This window comes from Columba livia, chromosome 17, assembly GCF_036013475.1.
Source record: "Columba livia isolate bColLiv1 breed racing homer chromosome 17, bColLiv1.pat.W.v2, whole genome shotgun sequence".
NCBI classification, from domain to species: domain Eukaryota; kingdom Metazoa; phylum Chordata; class Aves; order Columbiformes; family Columbidae; genus Columba; species Columba livia.
Genome location: NC_088618.1, coordinates 5,607,278 through 5,629,366, shown reverse-complemented (window position 1 = coordinate 5,629,366; position 22,089 = coordinate 5,607,278). Strand labels below are relative to the sequence as shown.

General features: G+C 43.0%; 1 protein-coding gene across 3 annotated transcripts; it reads left to right on the top strand.

Annotated features, from left to right (window-relative positions):
- The first annotated feature begins 2,082 nt into the window (after window positions 1-2,082).
- On the top strand, window positions 2,083-21,623 carry SVOP (SV2 related protein). Of its 3 annotated transcripts, none has more exons than XM_065033579.1 (16): window positions 2,083-2,253; window positions 5,475-5,635; window positions 6,698-6,783; window positions 6,884-6,982; window positions 7,865-7,936; window positions 8,162-8,286; window positions 10,782-10,845; window positions 12,110-12,235; window positions 13,242-13,370; window positions 13,653-13,726; window positions 14,055-14,131; window positions 15,274-15,381; window positions 16,636-16,747; window positions 17,348-17,429; window positions 17,661-17,750; window positions 18,139-20,844. In XM_065033579.1, the coding sequence occupies exons 1-16, from the start codon at window positions 2,219-2,221 to the stop codon at window positions 18,343-18,345; spliced, it is 1,647 nt and encodes a 548-aa protein (XP_064889651.1). In that variant the 5' UTR covers window positions 2,083-2,218; the 3' UTR covers window positions 18,346-20,844. The 3 variants fall into 3 exon arrangements, with proteins under 3 accessions (XP_064889651.1, XP_064889652.1, XP_064889653.1); XM_065033581.1 differs by lacking the exon at window positions 2,083-2,253 and adding an exon at window positions 2,487-2,669 and having other exon boundaries at window positions 18,139-21,623; XM_065033580.1 differs by lacking the exon at window positions 12,110-12,235 and having other exon boundaries at window positions 18,139-21,623.
- The last annotated feature ends 466 nt before the right edge of the window (window positions 21,624-22,089 follow it).

Sequence of the window (22,089 nt, the reverse complement as noted above, 5' to 3'; positions counted from 1 at the left end):
TGTGAAGAAATAACTTTGTCCTGACAGCTGCAGTGTATGGGAGCAATGTACCATTCTCAGAGCTGTCTCATGTGCATTAAATACCTGTGACAAAGGAACCAGTGTGCTTAGATGACCCAATCTCACATCCTTAACTTACTGGAAGATTGGACCTTGCGTATTAAAAAAATATTCTAAAAAGTTGTTGCTTATGCAATTAATGTATAAGCTAAAACTCTACTCAAAAAATGTCATTTTCTAGAAGGCTTTTGGAAGAAGCAACCCAGAGTCTCTGTGAATGTTCTGTGGATAAACCTCATCCTGGAACTCCAAGAGGCTGCTCTGCTGGGACCTCTCAAAGGTCCATAATGACTGATCTGCTCTGGAAGTATCAGTCAGTAAATCCTCCAGTTGTACTGACTTTATTTGCAGTATTTTACCCTGTGAAACAGAGCAGACTTCTTGGATCATCGGAAGTATTGAACTATGACCTGAATTTGTTCAACTTAATTCTTCTTCCTCACTGTCGCACTTTTCACCTGTCTTCACTTGACATTGTCTTGATGATTTCAGGCCATTTCTCCAATTTGTCAAATGTATTTTAAATTTTAATCACATCAAATGTCTCCTAGTCATCTTCCTAGCATTTATTTCCCCCTTATTTTCTCCGACAGGACTTTCTCTGCAAAGGATTCTCCTGTAGATGCAGGAATATGCACAAACAAGCTGTTTATTCGAACTGAAGGAGAAGGCCTACGGGGAGGAATGTGCCAGGGTGACAGTGTGTCTTTCACCACTGCCCTGGGCAGCCTGTTCCAATGCCCAACAGCCCTTTCCAGGAGGAAATTGTTCCCAAGATCCAACCTCAACCTCCCCTGGCACAACTTGAGGCCGTTTCCCCTCATCCTGTTGCTTGTTACCTGGGAAAAGAGACCAACACCCTCCTGGGCCTTTGTTCTCACCCTGGGAGCAGGGGCACCCAAACCTCCTTGGCTTGGCCTTCCCTGGGGATGTCTCCATCATTTTCTCCTGTCGGTGACATTCCCGAGGCTGCACCCTGCCCGTGGAGGCTCCTCAGACAGTGAACCCCAGGGGGACGAGGACAGACGGTGGCACAGGAGCTGAGCCCGGTGTGCCCCAGGGTGGCACCCCCAGAGCGGTGACAGGAAGGGCAGTTGAGCTGAGCTGTGCCAAGCCATGCCTAATAGAGCCAAGCTGAGCCGTGCTGAGCAAAGCCGAGCTGACCCGAGCTGTGCTTAATAGAGTTGAGCTGAGCGAAGCCAAGCTGAGCCGAGCTATGCCTAATAGTGTCAAGCTGAACTGAGCCTAGTTGTGCCTAATACAGCTGAGCTGAGACATGCCCAATAGAGCCAAGTTGATCCATGCCTAATAGAGATGAGCCGTGCTAAGTGAAGCCAAGCTGAGCCAGGCTGTGCCTAATAGAGTCAAGCTGGGCTGAGCCAAACTATGCCTAATAGAGTAAAGCTGAACTGTGGCAAGCCATGCTGAATAGAGTTGAGCCGAGCTGAGCCAAGGCATACCTAATAGTCAAGCTGAGCTGTGCTGAGCCCTGCCTAGTAGAGTCAAGCTGAGCTGAGTTGAACCATACCTAATAGTCAAGCTGAGCTGAGCCAAGCTGTGCCTAGTAGAGTCAAGCTGAGCTGAGCCATGCCTAATAGAGATAAGCCATGCTAAGCGAAGCCAAGCAGAGCCAGGCCATGCCTAATAGAGTCAAGCCGAGCTGAGCCAAGATGAGCAAAGCTGAGCTGAGCCAAGCTGTGCCTAAAAGTTGAGCTGAGCCAAGCTGTGCCCCATAGAGTTGAGCCGAGCTGTGCTGAGCCGAGCTGTGCCTGGTAGCCGAGCCAAGCTGAGTCAAGCCGTGCCTAATAGAGTCGAGCCAAGCTGAGCCGTGCCTAATAGTCAAGCTAAGCTGAGCTGAGCCGAGTCATGCCGAATAGTCCAGCCGAGCTGAGCCAAGCTGTGCCTAGTAGTCAAGCCGAGCTGTGCCTAATAGAGCCGAGCTGAGCTGAGCCCAGCCGTGCCTAACAGAGCCGAGCCGAGCTGTGCCTAGTAGAGCCGAGCCGTTCCGTTCCGCCCCGCTCCGTTCCGTTCGTTCCGTCCGTTCCGCTCGCTCCCGGCGCTGCCCGGGCCCCGGCGCTGTCCAGCCCCGCCGCTCCCGCCCGCCCCCGGCCATCCCGGCGCGGAGCGATGCGAGCGGCGGCCCCGCCGCAGCGCGGCCATGGAGGAGGATTTGTTCCAGCTCCGGCAGCTGCCGTGAGTCGCGGCCGGGGGCGCGGGGGGCTCGGGAACGCCGCGGGTTTGGGGGGATGCCGGGCAGTGTCCTAGGCCCGGGAAGCGCAGGCCATTTTCCTTGTGCATCTGCCTGGCTTCAGCATCCTGGGGGCACGCACGGCTCCATTTCTTACATAAATTCACTCTCTCTCTCTCTATATATATATATATGTATAATATTTTCTTTTTTTTTTGCATGAACTTGATGGTGGTAGAAATAAGGAGGGGTGGAATAAAACCGAGGAAGTGCCAAAAGATTTTTTTGGAGAGGAAGCGTTACTATTGCATTAGCAAGGTGGATTGCATCTGTAAATAACGCTGTGCTAGGGAAGGCGTCTTCCTCCCCTTCCTCCCGCATGCCACGAACCCATTGCGGATCAGGACCTTTTTTTGCAAAGGTGTGTTTGCAGTGAGTACCGCCGGTATTTGCAAACTGTATGTTTTGGAGAAGCAAACGTTGCTGCACAAGGTAAATGCTGGTATTGGGGAGGAACTCTTTGCTCTCGGGATGTGGTCGCTGGATCTGTGCAAAAAGGTGATAAAAGCATTGCTGCCTTTTAACACCAGTATTTCCTTTTAATGAATGCAAAATGTTCCATTTAAAAACAAGCGCATTTCTCCTCATGCTCCATTGTCAGGTGCTTTGAAACATATTCCTATTTATAAATCATTGACTCCCCAAGGTAGGGAATACACGCTTAAAGTTGATCTTAAATATTAACCAGCTCGTGCCAATGACAGAGCAAACTGTCCCATAACATTTCTAATAAGTTGGGGAAATGGACATGAACTCCGGTTATTTTAAAATACTTACTTTGGATGCATTCAGCTTGTCAATAAGTAAAATAAGACATGATTTTATTAGGCCATTTTTTCCCAAATATATATATATATATTTTAAACAAAACACAGAAAAATGTTCTAAGGTACCTTGCAATGTAGGTGTTATTAGACATATTTGGTGCTGGGGGATCTTACAGACAAATGCAGCTCTCTGAGGTGCCTCAGCCGTGAACAATTTTGCAAGTACGGAACAGTAAATATCACTGTGTGGTTTTTTCTTCATTTGTGTCAATTTGTTTTATAGGTTCCTAAGTGATAAACATATTCTTTTATTTCCTGTGGTGGGGAATGTGGCCAGGTAGCTCTCTACTCAGATGCCACTGAAGTATTTACAGTTGTCGGATCAGTCGCTGCCTTTTCCTCCTGAAATCAGGGAAAGAGCTGCCCATATACTTCAATGAACTTTGCACCACACTACTGAAGTTACAGCCAGAGTCTTCCTTTAAAAAAATGCAAATATAAAAGTTTACTTCCTGTGTAGCTAAACCATGTGCCTCTAAAGCTTTTGCAACTAAGAAGTGAACGGTACTTTGGTATCAATTACCCTTTGTAATAAAAAGTCATCTCTTGGGCATACAAATTTCAGTGCTTGCTAAGAGTATATGTTAATATTTTGTAGGTCCTATGAGGATCATATCTTCAGTGACAATTTCAATGCAAGAGTAATAATTATTTGTGTTTTTCCTATACGGTCAGCAAAGGAAAATTCAAACCAAGATAGGTTAAAAAAACCAATCAGATTAAGAGAATGTAAAGTTAAGTTTGTCAGTCGAACTAAATATGAACCTGAACCTGAGTTTTGTTGTTCTGTTTGTCTTCTCTTAGAGCTGAGTGAAGGATTCTCTGCATACCCCAAATCAGACTGTGGGATAAACCCCAGTTTCACTGCAGTCGTTTCAGAGAGGCCTGGGGTTTGTTCTGTGTTGTTGTGCTTCACATCTTCAAATGTTATCTTAGAAAACAAAATTTGTGACTCTCTTGTTTGTTTGCCAAAACAGAAAGGCCAGAGAAAAGCTTCCAGTTTCCAGCTGCAGATTCCAGTTGCAGTACAAGGAATATTTGCCCCATACGGAGCCTGGAATGCCCTGTTTACCTGAAAAAAATCATCCCCAAACATCTCAACAGTCTGCAAAGCAGATGAGGAATAACCTTGCAAAACGGTCCCTGTACTTCTGCCTCTCTCCAGGTTACATCAGCAGCACTTGTCAGAGAAAATAAGAGTTGAGGTCTTGCCAAATGTGAAAAGTCTTTCAGTTCACCCTTAGAAATGTCAGGCGCTCCCGGCAGTTTGCTGCAGCTGCAGCTGGCGAGGGTGCCGACAGTTTTGTTCTGCTGACCCTTAAACCAGAGTCTTAAACTGCAACTCAAGAGGCTCTCTGCTAATTTTCTTTGTACAATTAAAATGTTCAGGTGTTGGAAGTCAGGAGAGGTAGTAGCAAGACTAATCTGAACTCATTCCAAATAACTATTTCACAGAAATCCAAGAAATTATCAGTTGCCAAGGTGAAAAAGTTACACTGATGTTGCAGGTAAAGTGAAAGAACCTGGAGGAGTCTGTTACATTAAAGACGGTAGATCTGGTTCAAAATTGTTGCTCACGGGAAACTTAATTGATGGAAAATGGAGCTTCTCTATGTACATGAAGCATTGCACAAAATCCCGGTAACTGAAATGTGGAAGTACTGTCGATTTAACAAAGTTCAGTTTTCATGTCTTGTTCTCTGTGGCCTTGCTGCAGAGATGAGACCATTTTTTCTCACCTAGTGCCATGAATGATATAAAATACAGAGAGTTGTGAGCATGACACTCGTGACCATCATCGTCTGACGTGCCAGGGCTGTACCAGGCAGGCAGGAACCCTCTGCAGTCCTGGCTTGAACCTGAGGGGAAAAGACATATCCTTTGATTCACTTTCTTATTCCATCCCACATCATTACCTGAGAGAGTCAAAAAATGTAAAGATTAACCCAGTATAGGAAATCAAGTAGTTTCTTAAAATATGGGTTATTTAATTAATTATACAATAGTAAATACTTCTGTTTAAGACAAGAGATTAAAGCAATCTTATCTATAGTCACAGAATCTTCACCGTGATGGGAAAAAATCAATACATTCACTGAATTATCTTATTAATCCTACTTCACTGAACAATGTCTACAAATCTGACAAATTTCAGGACTTCTGTGTCTGCTAAGACACAAATCAGCAACGTGGAAAGTTGAATTTGGGATTTTCCTACAGGAACAGAAGGATGTGGAGAAACCTGGCTGCTGTTTGCCCAAAGAGGACTTGAAAATTAAGCAGAGCTTCAACCTTGAAAAGATCCACCAAAATATTAATTCCCTTTTCTGTATTCTTAGGGTGGTCAAGTTTCGCCGCACCGGGGAAAGTTCCAGGTCAGATGAGGATGTCATTTCAGGAGAACACGAAATTCAGATTGAGGGTGTTCGGACAGAGCTAGAGCCTGTCGAGCTGGAGGATGGAGCTGCAGTGCCAAAAGAATTTGCCAACCCAACTGATGGTGAGTAGTAGGTTTCTTGTTTTCCCATCAGGAGAAAGTTTTGGCCTCTTCATTTCAGTGGTGTTGCAACCAGGCTGAATACGCTGCTTTCAGAGAACTTAAAAATCACTGGGTAAAAGAAGGAAAAAGTGCATCAGTGCAAGTCTGCAGATAAACGTAGAATTTCAGTTGGCATATCACCCAAAAAAGTGCAAGTGATGCAACACCCCAGTGTGCTGAGCGTTAGTGCCATCGCATCAAATGCCTGCGTTCAAGTCACACACTGAGGCCTTGTTGCGTCTCTGTTTGTTTTATCAGTTGGATTTTGGATGGTTTCCTTTTGGTTTGTGTTTTTGTCTTTTGCTTTGTGGGGGTGTCCATCTCCTAACTAGATTAAGCTTTTCTGTGGCAAATGTACTTTTTAAACTGCTAGAAGTGTTAAAACCTTGAGACTTAAATTTATTTAAACAGCTTGAATATTCATGTGTGCTTTTTGTGGTATATTTCATTTTGTATTTGAGCAAAGGAAGTTGAGAGATATCAGCTTCTTCAGATAGAACGAAATAATGGGGTCATTACAATGTGTGGCAAACAAGAACCATCAGGATTTTAAACAAAATATGTCTTAAGATACATGTGTCTTGGACAAATTTTTGATTCAAATAAATTACTCTCCATGCAATAAATATTCTTCTGCACGTCCCATCACTCGCTTTGTGCTGTTGAACAGCTCGTGCACTTCTCACCAGAGGCAGCTGCAATTCAGTGGCTGCTGGAGTCACTCCCAGGAGTAACAGGTTGAACGTGCCTTGGAGTCATTGGTGCTACACTGATTTACTTCTCCGTGGGGAAAATATTCTAGGAATATTTAGAATTATTTTGGTTTTAGCACAATTCCTGAAGAATGTAGAGATTTTCCTGAGTAGGAGCTGTCTAAAAGCTAAGTAGATCCCTGTTATATATTTCAGATCTCAATAGGTGACCCAGTTAATCAGTAATTGCATTCACAGAAAATGCGGTCTCAAGGGGTGGCTCTTACTAGGAAGGGAATACGCTTCTGCGCTAGAATTGTTTTCTTTCCAGATACTTTCATGGTGGAAGATGCGGTGGAAGCCATTGGATTTGGAAAGTTCCAGTGGAAGCTGTCTGTTATTACTGGATTAGCATGGGCAAGTAATTGTTATCAAGGTCAATTGCATGATCATCAGTTAGAGAATCTCAGCGATTTTCAGGCGGTTGTTTACTTTTGTTTCTTTTCTACCCTTCTAGATGGCAGATGCTATGGAAATGATGATTTTAAGTATCCTAGCTCCTCAGCTTCATTGTGAGTGGCGATTACCAAGCTGGCAGGTTGCATTGCTCACATCGGTAGGAAAAATAACCAACAGATCCTGTATTCTATAAGGTTTTTCCACTCGTTGTTGTTCAGACATTATGCTTTATATCCCAAAGTTAAATCTGCAGATTGCCTTTGGCTTGGAAGAATATAGGAGCCTTTTTTAAAAGCCAGAGCTTGAAGAAATGGAATTAAGTGAAAACTGAGGAAATTGTGCAAATTTCAGCTTTAAAGTTTCATGTAATTTCCAGGGAAATGCATGAATTGACTCAAACTCATCCTAAAATTCAAACTATTTGACTAATTGCAAAAAAAGAATTGGTAATTTTTTACTGTCTTTCTGGAAAATCTTTCTCCCTCACCACATTTAATCATGCTTGTACATAGACTGGGAGCTGAGAGAGCAAGCAGTCGCTTCTCAAGGTGGATCATCCAGTGATCTTTGCAAGCAGAGCTCTTCTAATCCCACCTCAAAGGGTGGTGCTGTGATGTGATGTTGGAAACAGACAATGCCTTTGGGATAAGAAAACTCGTTTTGGGACCCTTTTCTCAGCATATGCCACTGTTGTAGGGCATGCACTTCAACTCCTGTGTTTCTTTTTTCCTTTAGCTTTTGATGCTATTTGTGGTGTTGAGTAAATTGGTCAAAATGCTCAGTAGATTTAAATCAGTTAAAATCACATCAAGTCAATGGAAGTGAAGTTAGTGACTTTTGAAAAATCCCACTATATGAGTAGTTGTTTTTAACAGTCTCTAGTGCAAAGGGATTATACCCAGGACACCTGGACATTTCCCTCTATTGCTAGAGCTGAGTTTTTCTGCTTTCACTGTGAAGTTGTTCCCTCTTTGCTGTCACACGGAAATCTTCACTTATCTTCTTGTTAAGGGGAAGACATTTTTCTGGTGTTTCACAGGTGGTGTTTGTGGGAATGATGTCCAGCTCCACTCTCTGGGGAAACATTTCAGATCAGTACGGGAGGAAAACAGTAAGTCTGCAGCTCCTACTAGAATATATTCTAATATTTCTACAGTGTGGATGTTTCAGTGCATGATGTTCACAAATGTCATAGTCCACATGTATTAAGTAGAATTAAGCAGAGCCAGAATTGACCTCCCATGAAAAAAACCTGGAAATTGAAACTCTACTTTATGTTTTGTTAATTTGTATTACAGCAGAAATTCTTTTCCTGGTCCTTGTTTGTTCAATATAGGGCCTGAAGATCAGCGTGTTGTGGACGCTCTATTATGGGATCCTGAGTGGTTTTGCACCAGTGTACAGCTGGATCTTGGTGCTGAGGGGCCTGGTGGGCTTTGGGATCGGAGGAGTGCCTCAGTCGTAAGTAAATATTCACAAGTCTAAGCTTTCTCTTTTCTGTTTACTTTTAAAAAATGCTTATGTCAAATTGAAGACATGCTTCTGTTCAGTTGTCCCACTGAAGTGGATAAACCACAACAGACAGCATTTTGTAGATGTGCCTAAACGCTGTGTTGCTAGATTGTGTTGGCAGAGTCTATAAGGGACAACACAGTCTTGTTGCAAGACAGTCATGATGTAAACACGAGAATTTAGAGGTAGAGCTGAGCCCTGACTCCTCGTGTTTGTAGAACTGCAGATTATTGTTCAGTCAGAGCCTAAACTTTCACGTCTGAACCCAAGTTAGAATTCCAAAACCACACAGCCCAGACCTGGAGCACTGAAGATACCTTGGTGGCTCAGATACATTTCTAAGAAGAAGGCAGCGTTGGGATATTTCTCTGTTATCATGTCATTCCATTCACTGAAGAGGAGGATCTCTAGATTTTCACCTGGAATAAATAACTCTGCTGTAAGCTTTTAATTATAAATGTAAAGGGAAGAGTATAACGATTCTCTCTGTGGAGTCTTTTATCCTTATTAATAATGGATATTTTGCCCCATGGAGGTGCTATTTTGGACTAATCAGACTCTAACTTTGATTGACGGCTCTTAGACTTCTTCACAAGGCAAGTCAATATCCCGTCTTTTCTATTGCCATTCCCAGATATTATAAAAGATTCAGAGCTGAGACGGAACATCACATTATTATTAATCTTCTTTTACTGCCCTCCTGCCTGTCTTCAGAAGCTGCATAGATGCATATTGTGTATGTAAAACAGGAAAGCCCGTAGCCTGCTGTGTATTGACCAACAGCGAGGCAGTTTCTGCCGTGAGGTTCCAAGTGAGCACAACTGGAAAGAGGCGGGAGAACAACAAAGTCAAAGCATCAGAGTTAATAATGCCTCATCCTGCAAACACACTAATGATGTTCTGCAGAGCCCAGTGGAACAGCCACAGCACAGCTGGCGCCGTTTGACGGGGCGGATAATGCACAAAGGCTGCGTGACTTAGAGACAAAGACGAGCCGGTTACGGAACTCAGAGTGGATTCCATTGCTGCTGAGTCTGTTTCTTGTTCCAACTAGAATAGTGATTCCTTTGGCAGAGGAGTAAATATGTATGAAGCAGGAAAAGCAGCTCCTTCCTAATATCCATAAATAGTCTGCGTAACTTTGGCTATGAGTAGCTGAGTTTCAATGGAATGACGTGGGTATCTCTATAATTGAAGTATTGTATTCTATAACGGGTATGAGAGAGAGATTTTTGTGAAAGGTGCTATTAAAAAGAAAGCATCCAGCAATAATCAATTAACTGACTAAAGCAGATATCCCTCTATCTATGTGTATGGAGGAGCTGCACCTGAGGAGCTGTGGCCTCCTCCAGGAATTTTCTGTGTGATATTATCTAACGCTGAGTACGACTATTCATTCACAGTGCCAGCATCCTGACTTGCAAAGATATGGACTATTCTCTTAAGGAAACCATTTGGTACATCATTAATCAGCTCCTGGTTTCTGCTGAAATGTATAGGGGACCACTCTACATTTCATTACGTGATTTTACTTCCTCTCTTAGTCACTGATTTAATATAGTATTGTGTGCAACTTGGTACTTCAATGAACCAAGTTCTGGGAAGCTACTCAGAGATCAATCCACCGTTTGTTAACTTAGTGGGAGTTTTGTCATGAACATGAAAGAAAGCCTGAGGGGTTCAAGCGGCAGAAGCAGGATGAGGCAATGAAATGCAAACAGAGGAGGAGCGAAGAACGACAAGTCTTACCAGGCGGTTTGAAGAAGACGAGGGAGCCTTGACTGGCTGCTGGCCCTGCATTCATCCGCAGGAAATACTCACAGAGAAGCTGTACCACTGCTCTTTGGCACAGCCATGAAACAAAGACTCTGCAGGGTTAGATGATTTCTTTTTGAATTCCCACAAGAAAAGCATGCAAAATATTTTATACCAGTAACAGGAACAGACCTCGAAAGTATTCGGCTCTTGGAGAACTGAAACCTGGCAGAGCAGACTGATGTGGAATTCTCTGAGCCAGCTGTAAAGCCCTGAAGAGATACTTTACCCAGAAAGAGTTTGTCTTGATTGCTGGTGAACCACTGCAAATAACAAATGTAATCCCTGTGTCAGAGCAGAGCAGGATTGTGAACACATATGCATCGAGAACAGCTGCATTTAGCTAACAACTACAGGGTTACAAAATCACATGAACAGAGAAATTCTGTCCTCCATTGCAACGATGAAGTCAAGGGGGTTTATTCTGATGTAAAAAGGGGTGTCTGAACCAGTGCCCCCAGTCTTGCTGACTCTGGGCTGGGAACGGGTTTGCATTTTTGTGTTACTACTGTGGGTTTGGCAACTTTCATAAAAGGCAAATGAAATGTTTGAACCTTTCTCATTGTGCTAACGTGGCATTTTTCTCAATGTGCTAACATGACATTTTTCTCAATGTTCACTCTTCACAGGGTAACCTTATATGCTGAATTCCTTCCAATGAAAGCCAGAGCAAAATGCATTTTATTAATAGAGGTGAGCAGCGTAGCTATGCATACTGCTCCCTAGAGGGAGAAATTCTGCTGTTGCTTCCATCCTTTCAGTCATACTGAGTAGAAGTCTCACACAGAGCTGCAGGCGAATCTCGATTGCTCAAGTGAGTGTGGAGCTGACATTTCCCCCTACACCAGTACTAAGTAGCTCAGTCCAGAAGCAGCATAATGTGCTGGGGTGATGCTTCACTCTTGCTAAATTTGCCTTTTTGCAAATTCACTTGCATCCAGTGTTGCCAGAGTTCCTGCTGTTAGGACGGGGGGTATTTGAGTGCCACCTAATTTCATGGTGAAATTAATCTATAACTCAGTAATGGGTGGTGGAGAACGGACTGTTCAGTAAATGCAGGGCTAAATTCAGCTCCCCGCAGTCAATCCAAATGTATCAAAGTCACAGAGAGTAGAATTTTGTCCTATAAATACTTTGAGGCAAAATTTGCCGCCCTTTAATGGATGGTTGAAGGGTCAGAGAACAGGACTGTTGCTTATCTGCATCAGCTTGGAAGGAGCATCCTTGTGGAAAACCTCACCAAACTGAAACAGCTTCTCAGTGCAAAACCAGATCTAAGGTAACTGCTGGCTGGTCCTGCGTTCAGTTGATTAATCTTTCTTAAATAGAGTTCAGCAGATGAATTACTCCTTTCTGTGTCACTTCTGTTCTGCCACAGTTTGACTGCCTCTGAGCAGGCCTGGGTTAGAAATATATACTGAGCGTTAAATAATGAGCTAAGGGGATTTGTAATCTAAAGGAGAATAATCCTGGATGGGCAGGATGTGCAAGGGGATGCCAGCTCCATTATTTGATAAAAAAGTAACAATTCCTTCTTCAGCTACAGACCAAATTCTGTGGCTTTGGTAGCTTGGTTTTGGTAAGGAAAACAAATACCATAAGTCTCATGGTGATAGCTGAGAATAATACTCATAAACAGATATATTAATATTATTTTTGCTTAAGAAACACCATGCGATGAGTCTATTCCGTATGAGAACCTACCTACATTAAAGATGAGTGCCTAGAGAAAGTCAATGGTAGATTTTCAGAACTAAACATTTTAGTGCGTGTATCATTTAAACAAATCCCCTTAAAATGTCTGGACTCTGTTTCCATACAGTGGTGCATATTTGAATTGTCTCTGGCATTTCTCTCTCCAGCTGTCCCAAGAGAGCCCGTCTTGGAATGTCACAAAGCCGGAGGCCTCAAGAACACTCTTGTTCTCATTTGTGACTGTTTCTTTTCCCCTTGGCAGGTTTTTTGGGCCATTGGGACTGTGTTTGAGGTCCTTCTCGCGGTGTTGGTGATGCCCACTCTTGGCTGGCGGTGGCTTCTCATTCTTTCTGCCCTCCCACTTTTGCTCTTCGCTGTCCTGTGCTTTGTAGGTATTCTTTCAAAGAATCCATCTACCGCTTCTCTACCTGATTCCGTAACCCGATCAAAGGAAATCGGGACAGTTTTGAGCTCTCTGTGGAAACATTTGAAATCATGACAAAAATGCTGTTGATTCAACAGGGTACTAGTGAAAATATTCCAGTGAGCTGTGTTTATGTGACTGTATTTGCTGGAGGACAATGGTGGGCTGGAATTTTGCGAAACCAAATCAGGCCTGGAAATCTCTCCAGTTTAATGACTTTGTTTCAACTGAGCTCAGTGGAATCAACATTGTATTAAAAGCTGTTGTTATTTCCCTGGTTGCTCTTTAGGAATTTTTGGCCAAAATCGTAACTTTTATCACTACTGACCACATAAAAAATCCACCCAAATCCGGGGTAAAATCTGCATAGTGCAGGTCAGATTCTAAAATAAGACATATGTGAGTTAAACCTGAGCTTCAGGGCACTATTAGCTAATATATTTGTCAATCACTCAGTCTTCTCAAAGATACATGTCCTTGTCAGGTTGTTTAGCAGCTCTTATTATTCCTTAGTCACCGACGGGTTTTCAGGAATACCTCAAGTTATACAGGTATTAACATGCCTGTTTTTAAATGGAGCTTAAAAATGCAAATTTTGGAATGCCTAGAGCATCTTGTTATCTGCCCTGGATGCTTTGCCTTTCCTACTGAGAAGGTCTAATGGAAAGAACCTGCAAAAATGCATGACAGTTCTCCAGAATAAAAGTAAGGCAACAGAATGGAAAGATTTTAGAGTGAAGCTCTGACTTGATGGTGAAAATAGGGTTTGTGCAGTTTCTGAGAGCCTAACAAGGAGTTTGACATTGGGCAGAAAGATGTTTCTGTGGATTGTTAAGGGTTATTTCTGTAATCCTTTCCTATGGTCGCAGTCTGCTGGAGTCACTGGGGTTGCCCACTGTAGACCCACTGAGAAATGTGTGGTGGTGTATTTTCGACATCATTGTGCATGTGCTCTGCTTTGCTCTCCTAGTGGCTGCCAGAAAGTGCCAGGTATGATGTATTATCGGGAAATCAAGAAAAAGCAATTGCCACGTTAAAGCGGATAGCAACAGAGAATGGAGCTCCAATGCCTTTGGGAAAATTGATTATTTCCAGACAGGTATGTATAGGTAACAGGAACTTTAATAGGGTGGCATACATTTAAACTGTGCTACATTCATGTGTATTTTTCTAAGCAATTAATCAATGTTAAGTTTAATTTTAATGTCTCAACCAGTAATAAAAAAAAAATGAGAGATTGTGATATATGCCTCTCTCACAGTGAGGAGTAGTTTCTCATCCTGAGGCAGAGTCCGCAGTACTGTGTGTTGTTTTATCCCTTGCCACTCTGCCCCGGAGCAGTGAGAGCCCTGAGCATCTGACTTCTGCTTGTTTCCAACAGGAGGACCGAGGAAAAATGAGGGACCTTTTTACACCCCATTTTAGATGGACCACATTGTTACTCTGGTTTATATGGTAAGAGGAGATATAAGCGACTCAGTGCCAGCGCAATTATAAATGGGTTTTAATGGAGGTATTTTATATTATCACTAAAATACAGCGACTTCCTCCTCCTCAAAAAGTCCAAACCACAACCCCAACCTGTATTGGTTTATAATTTATTAAACCACCCAATCCCTGGCATTCTCAATCTAATTGCCCTTTCATTTTGTAAATGCTGATAGAAAATAGCTTTGAGGTAGCACTTAGTGAAAGTCCTCATGCAATGGGTTCAGTTTTGATTCATCTTGTTTACTATAGGTTTGACCAGCTGAGACATCCTCTCTCATTTTCTTCCTTGTAGGTTTTCCAATGCTTTTTCATATTACGGGTTAGTTTTATTAACTACAGAGTTCTTCCAAGCAGGAGACGTCTGCAGCAGTGAGTACTAGTCCATCTTTTCTTTTTAAATATACTCTGTTAAGTGGTGGAATATCTTTTATTAGATCCTCTTCTGCTGTTAGTTTGAAAAGGACAGTGACTGCCAGCCTGAATTTTAAGGCATCCACTTAAAGGGTTATTTATTATATTTTAAACATTTTTGATAGACTGTTTCTCATCTGCCGCACAATGCAGAGAGATCCTGCAGTGGCTCTGAGCCCAAAATGTAAAACAGCAAGACAACTTTCAAGGGAGACCTGTTAGAAAAAGTGTCTGTTCTTCTTGAGAAAAAAGTGATTGAATAAATGTAAGTTCCCAGATCTGACAGGCCTAATTAGTTCTGAGATAGAGATAACTGCTGCTGCTGTGGAGCTCCCAGGTTCTCAAGATGTGAAGACCTGCTGAGAAAAAGATAACGGTGGGAATCCATTGCCCTTTTTGTTGCAGATTTTTGTGTAAAAAAAGAAAAAAAAAAGGTGCTTTGACCACATTAAGAGGCTTGAAAACTGTGATTCCCCAGGGGGCGCATTATTGTATTCAGAACACTTGTAATTTGTGAAAACTGTCTGATAGTTGGAAAGTTATAGAAAGAGGATGGGTTATACTGGGAGTCGACCTGATCCCAAGCTTCTACAACAGTGTATGAGCTGTTTGAGGGCTCTGACTCTGGTTAGCCTCAGCAAAGGAGCATGTGGCCTTTAAAAATACTTGTTTTTACAAAGACACAGTATCATTCAGTCTTCTCAAAGTACAGATGAAGCGTTAGTATCCTGATTTATGTAGGGAGAAACTGAATTATTGATGTTAATTCTGTTCACTGTCATGAGCCCTGGACTGAAAAATATCTAAGCCTGTACAGCTGCTAAGGAAGTGTAAGTTTTCATTCTGGTAGCGCTGGTTGCGGAGGTTAAAACATCCTGCCACAAATAGGATTATAAACTGCTTGGTTTCAGCTGTGTCTCCCAGGTACAATGTACCTGCTGTGCCGCAGTGTCTTTTCGGTACATCCCTTCCATCTGTTTCAGCAGTAATAGTGATAAAGATATTGCAGGAGTAAAGGAAGGTGGGCAGAGAAGAGATTTCTTCACATATATATAAAATATATATTTTTATTTTATTTTATTTTATTTTTCCTCCTATAGTATCCAGTAGAAGGAAAGAAGTTAAAGCAAAGTGCAGCCTGACCTGTGAGTATCTGACCGAGGAAGACTACACTGACCTGCTCTGGACAACCTTGTCAGAATTCCCAGGTGAGTGGCAAAAAGAAGCATCAGTGGCCCCGTGTGACTGGGATGGGCTCTGATATGAGCAATGGAATTGGCTCTTATTTCTGGCCTAAAACCAACATCTTTCCTGCAGCACTGGAGCTCCTTGCTTGGACTACGTGATAAATGCAGTGCACACAGTCGCTGTAGCTCTCCTCACTGCCTGTGTGATCACTACAGATAAAATCACCAGTAATTGCTTTGGGAAGCTCTAATGGTCCATCTGACTGTGGATTCAGTCCAAGTAACATATTAGGCATTCAGAGGAAGAGTGACAATTAAATTAAAGAAGCAGAATCACTTGAACTTTTACCCATAAATGACTTTTCAGAACTGCTTTAAAAGGTTCATGGGTAGAGTGAATCAATGGAGAACTCGCTCCTCAAAGCTCTGTGTCCAGCCTCAGCCACGATTTTCAGACCATTTCAGTGGATTTCAGTGAACAGTTTGACACAGGAGGAGTGAGATCCTTAGTATGTAATAGCCATTGCTTCTTCAGATGTAGAAGATGATCTCTCAGTATTAATCTATTCGAAATAATTCTGTGAGGCAGTGGTGAAGTTATTTTCACTGTCTTAGGTTATAGCTTCAGGGACAAACGCTCAAAGAGAAGCTATTGAACAGATGAAAAGTTGTAAGTCTCTAACTGGTAAATACACTTAGTCCCTGCTAACTGGGAGGATTGTCCTTCCTAACTGTGGTTTGGGGGAGGATGTCAGTGTGCAGCGGAAAGAAAAGAGATTATGTGATCTTTGACCGATGCTATAGCTGAAAGGACCTTTTTGATCCTGAGACATACTAAGGTGGAATAAAAAGTATAACAGGGATACTTTGGATATGACGCTGGCAACTCTGGTGCCCAAAGAATCCCTACACTTGCTGTATGTCCGCTTTTAAAAAGATCTGGAAAAATTGCATAAGAGAGAAAACTTAACATGAGACATACAGAGCGTGGTCTGTTTACCAAAGAGCAGGTGAGAAATGGTTGGATGACAGCATATAAATAACACAATGGAAAGAAAATACTAAGTTCTAAAGAGTCCTCAAATCTGGCAGTAGGAATATTATCAGGAAGCAATGGTCAGAAGCTGAACAAAAAACATTCCAGTGAGACATAAGACAGATGTTTTTAGCATTCATACTGGTAACTGCTGCAATAATCAGTAAAATGGTACAAGCCAGCTGCTGCAGCCTCCACCTTTGCTCGGTTCCCAACAGCCAACTTGTCTCCTTGTACAGGTGTGTTAGTGACACTGTGGATTATTGATCGGATAGGCCGCAAGAAAACCATGGCCCTGTCCTTTTTTGTCTTCTCGTTTTGCAGTCTTCTGCTGTTTCTCTGCGTTGGAAGGTAAGTAAAACACGGTGAACGACTGGCGTATCTGATTCATCCATGTTCTGTCTTGGTTATGGCAGGAGAAGTGAAAGAGGTGGTTTGAAAAGCCACAAGATGGTTATGCTCAACTGGAGAAGGAATTAAGGATGGTGTTAGGTTTTCTCAACAGATTTTGGAAGGAAACTAAAAGAAGCAGGAGAGGAGGAGGTAGGAGGTAACTGTTGGACAATTTTTAAATGAGATCTGATGTCCTGAGCCTCGGTAACTGGCTCATGTGCTGCTCTCTGCCGTTCATGACCTGTATTTCCCCGGGCTGACTGTACCAGGGCGGTGCTTCACAACCAAGCCCTGGCTCTGCCTCCCTCTTTTTTTTGAAAAAAACATTTCAATAGGCCACAGCTGAATACACTTAGAAACCTGATGTGATTTTGGGAATGCAGGTTATTTGGCATGATTATTATATTAAAAGTCCAGAAAAAATGCAACGGGTTCATTTAAAAAAAAAAAGGGGAAATCATTCTAACGATTTAGCATTTCTGTTGCACTTGCTTCCAAGTTAAACAAACACACTGTACAAAACAATCCCAAACACTGCTCTCCTTTTTATTCTCGCAGAAATGTTCTTACTGTGCTGCTCTTCATTGCAAGAGCTTTTATTTCAGGAGGATTTCAGGCTGCTTATGTTTACACTCCTGAGGTAAGGAGGTTGTTTTTGTAATGAGAATGTTTAAGGGGAGTAAGAACATGGTGGGAAACTCATTTTTATGGCCTCTTCACAATGGACCTTACCCCGGATATGAGTTGATGATCTCATTGCCATTATCTAACAGAACTTGCTGTAGTACCAGTTACTAGTTTCCATTGCTTTAGGAGACTGGAGGGAAGAGGACTTCCCACTGGGGTTAATGGGCAGATGCTTTGTTCACAGGTTTATCCAACAGCCACGCGAGCTTTGGGCCTGGGAACGTGCAGCGGAATGGCCAGAGTGGGAGCGCTCATAACCCCCTTCATCGCGCAGGTAAAACCCTTCTCCTGAGGCACAAGGCACACGGTGGTGACGGAAAATCTGCTTTTCTTTTCTGCAAGAGCCAAACCAAGGGTGATCTGTGCATGAGGTGCTGGAGGAGGGTTGTGTTGCCTGTTCCTTGAGTTCTGGTTCACCTCTGAATTTCCCTCTTGCCATATGATAGGGGATAAATGACCAAGCAGCAGGCTGCTGGCTGGCTGGCACTCGTAATCCAGATTTTTTGTCAGTGTTGAATTATGTGTCATCACTGGGGAAAGCAAGCATGCAGCAGTGCATGTGAAACATTTTTTCCAACACTGCAATTAAAATTACTACTGCATTAATATTTCTGTTTGTTTCTGGGATACTAGTTCATTTTTTCTGCGTTTTTTTTCTGCAGGTGATGTTGGAATCTTCAGTCTATTTGACACTGGTGGTTTACAGCGGATGTTGCCTGCTGGCCGCGGTGGCCTCCTGCTTCTTGCCCATCGAAACAAAAGGTCGTGGTTTACAGGAGTCCAGCCACAGGGAGTGGGGACAGGAGATGGTCGGGAAAGGATCTCACTCCCCAGGAGTCACCAGGTCAAACTCTGGCTCACAGGAATGATGGGACATGAAAACCTGCTGAAAGAATGAATGATATAAGCAAGTTCTCTTTCATAAAAATCCAACCCTGAAGCATAGGAAGCTGACCATACCATCACTGCCACTGTCATGTGTCAAACTGCAGGAACTTTTGGGTTGAACCTACGCCAATTGTGTCCCTGCTGCTCTTTGCTCACACTCATAAAAACTTTACTTCTGTATTGAGAGGCATTTGATCCAGATGTCGTTTGAAGTTTAGCAGGAAGGGTTTTTCTTAAGTCTGTTGTGCTTGCATGGTCAGCTCTTCAGCTTAAAATGTCCCGTGTCAAGCAAATAGCTAACTGAATGCAACTCAGTATAAGCTGTACTTAAAATAATGTACTCTTGATGCCTAAAAACTAAAGATTAATATTTATTGTGTACCTGGCATAGCACACGGTGGATTCCATACACTACAGACTAGGTTTTATGAATTAGATGCCTGCCTTGCACTTTTTAGCCATCAACAACAACAAAATGTGATAACGGAAAAGCAAGCGATGCTTTCTAGTTCCCTTGCCTATGGGTTCTGTTCCTGGAGAACTGACAGGCACTGATTGCTTGGAAACTATTTTCTGAGTGTTTCTCCCACCCAAGGCAGGCAGTTTGAGTCAGTGAGTAGTGGTATTTGTTGCAGAGATGGAACTTTACATAAGAAATGTAAATCCTCATGGTTTGAAGCAGGATTTGACTCCTCTGACATTGCCAGAAACATCAAGCACCCTGTCTGCTGCTTGGTGAAGACTCCTTCAGCCGTGCTGGTGTCCCTGTGTGCGTGGAGACACACGCCGTGGTTTTCTGCCTGGGTCCGGGTACGTTTCTGCTCCATTTGCCTAAGAACGTTCTCATGGTGGTATAGCCAAAGATAGAAAAGCCTCAGTCTGAAGAGCTGCGTGTCGCAGTCTGGATGGAGCTGCTTTGGAGTTTCTCCATAGAGAAGCTGATCTCCTGACAGCTGGGCAGGACTTTTTGATAGCTGCTGATTGTACTTTGACTGTAGCATCAACCTGGTGACAAAGGAATGTAGCTGGCATCGTGTCATGAAGGAACGAAAATCCTAAGAAGAGCCAAACTGCAATTATCCTCAGATGAGGAGCTCCACTCCCCCAGGTGTAGCTCATCAAGGCTGATGATCCTGCTCTTGTCAGAGAACTCAGGTGCAGGTGTTTGTCTCGTTTGTCAGAAATCTGTGGCTTTGCAGGAAGTCAGTTTCCAGAGTCTGTGGATGTGCAGAGAGAAAATGCATCAGGGAGCTGAGATGGGGCTCATTGTGTCTCCGTTTATTTTCAGGATTCCAGACTATGGGGACACAAGCAGATGTAAGTGAGATGGGCTAAATGCTAATCCCTAGGCTGCAGGAAGCAATACATTTTTATAGAGCGTGTGGTCGGTTGTCTCATGTAAACACAGGTTAATGTGCAACCAGGTTTTGCACAATAGGATATTTTAAGTATTCTGGGAAAGAGGCCCCTTTTTTCTGTGGGGCGGGAGCAGGTGACTGGGTCCATGTTTGGGTGCAAAACAAACGGCACAGCTGGGGTCCAGCTTTCCCGGAGGGTTTCACAGCACTGCAGTGCAGTCTAGCGCTCTGAGATGTGTTAGGCTGTTTGTTTATAGCACTGAAGGAAAATGAGAAGTGGGTAATTCCTTAGAGAAATGGAGGAAACTCAGACTAGTAAAAAAAGGCCTAAGAGGTTATTGATATTCTGTGTGTGGGGATCTCCTGCTGAGAAAAGTCAAAGTTTGACAAGGCACCAAAATGTCCCTTTGCTCATCACGCAATGGTGGTGATGGCAATGAAAGGCTCTGGGAGCATTTGGGCTAAACAGGGAAACTTGTCCCAGTAAGGGGAAAAAGCCGCTCAGCTGACAGGGATCCCCATGGTGGATCCTGGATGGGTTTACATCTGATAGGAGACCGGTGAGCTGGAAAGACCTGCTTTGCCTTTGTGTCGGATGGACCGGTCCCCTTCTGGTGGCGGAAGAGGGCTTCCTCCCACTGGTGACGGCACTTGGGAACGTGCTGGTCCACGCATGACTGGGGCACGTCCAGCTGCTCCGTGTCCCTGGCCGTGTGGCTTTGCCGTGAGCTGTGTTTACAGTGAACACCCCAAACCCGGGTGGTCCCTGGGGAATCCTGCGGTAGAGGGGAGGAATCCGAAGCGTGTGACATCCGTGGCCCAGAGGATTCCACCTCCCAGCCCCCTGCCAAGTTTGTCTGTTATTAAAGCTCCTTTCGTTAAATTTCTGCTTTTCCAGCGTTAATGTTCACATATCGCTTCATGGTTTTGAGTCAATATTCAACAGTTTGAAAGGAAAGCGGGCATTCAGAGTGCACCATATGGATCTCCTGAATTTGCAGATACCTATACTTCAGATAAAATATTTACTAGGTAAAGATTTATAGATAATGCAAAACCTTTTGCTGCTGTTGAGTAGTTCAGTTTTAACCTGTGACATTTACAGTATTAAAAAAAAAAAAATGAAGGCATTTTTACTTTTTATGAATTCTGCATTGAAAATGTATTTAAGGATATAAATGCCAGGATTGGTGGGTCCTGCTGAAGCATCTTCACACTCTGGAGCGTGATCGGGGTGCGGGAGAAGCTCCCAGGGATGGTCCATGGGCTTTGGATCAGCTGGACGGAGAAGCCAGGGAAGAAGGAGAAACTGAAGTTCAGGTTTTGCAGGTCTTAACATGTTATTAATAACGCAAGGACTTTTTGGATTGTTCACTGAAAAACTGAAGAATGTTCGGGTTGATACACAATAGCCTATAAATAATCACGAGTCATATTTTGTTAATATGGCAACACCGTTGATGTATATAATAAGCTTCCAAAGATTGTTTTACACACTGTCGAGTATTTTTCACTGATGAAGGAATTAATATAGCATTTAAAAAAATAAAGTGAGATAATTTTGAATTAAAATCAAGAGCAAACAATAGTGGGGTTCAGAGATTTACTAACTGTCCAATATATTAATGTGCAAAGCTGTTGTGGGACAAATAATTCTCCAAGTGTGCTTTGATGGAATGATTTATTATTCCTAAATGCTTGCCGAAAGAACATTGAATGTTTTCCTGTGTTTGAATGTACAGTTTCTAAGCTGGATACATTTTAATGTTTAAAAACTTTGTGTATATCAAGCTTGTTGTAAAATACTCCTTTTGTTCCTATGTTACTGATGCAACACTGGATAGTTTAATTCCACACTAGATATTTTATGTTAAACAAATAAATAGTTTTTTCAATATAAATGCTCTTGGCTGTTCTAGGGGACTCTTATGAAGGGTCACTTTACTATTTGTTGGTGTGTTCAGAGATTTGGTGTACATGCTGCTCTGTGGGATCTGCCAGGGCCCAGCGCTTTGCAGATCCGACCCATTTTGTGTGTGTTTTGTGCATTTGGGCATAATGAACAGGCTCAGCATGTCTGTGCTTCAGGGCAGGGAGGGTTCCATCCATTTATTTACCTATCTCATAGTTATAAAACAGAATGAAGTGCATTACCCTGGCTGTAGCCCTTACCCTTTAAATGATATTCTTACTTTTGATGTCCAGTGATTCACAAACGTATGGTTGTTTGTGTCCGAGTCAAAATGACTAACGAGCTGCAAATACTTTGCATGCTAACACGTGTGTTCTCGTCTGTCTTCCTTCTCCCAGCGTGTGCAGCCACTGACAGTCCCCTGGGAGACGTGGAGTGATGATTCTGGGGCGTTG

Bases quoted from the DNA above. Each gene is read 5' to 3' on its own strand.
- SVOP (XM_065033579.1), top strand. From the start codon at position 2,219: ATGGAGGAGGATTTGTTCCAGCTCCGGCAGCTGCC. The intron at 6,983-7,864 runs GTAGGAAAAATA...GGTGTTTCACAG, and splicing joins AGGTTGCATTGCTCACATCG to GTGGTGTTTGTGGGAATGAT. The intron at 15,382-16,635 runs GTGAGTGGCAAA...CTCCTTGTACAG, and splicing joins AACCTTGTCAGAATTCCCAG to GTGTGTTAGTGACACTGTGG.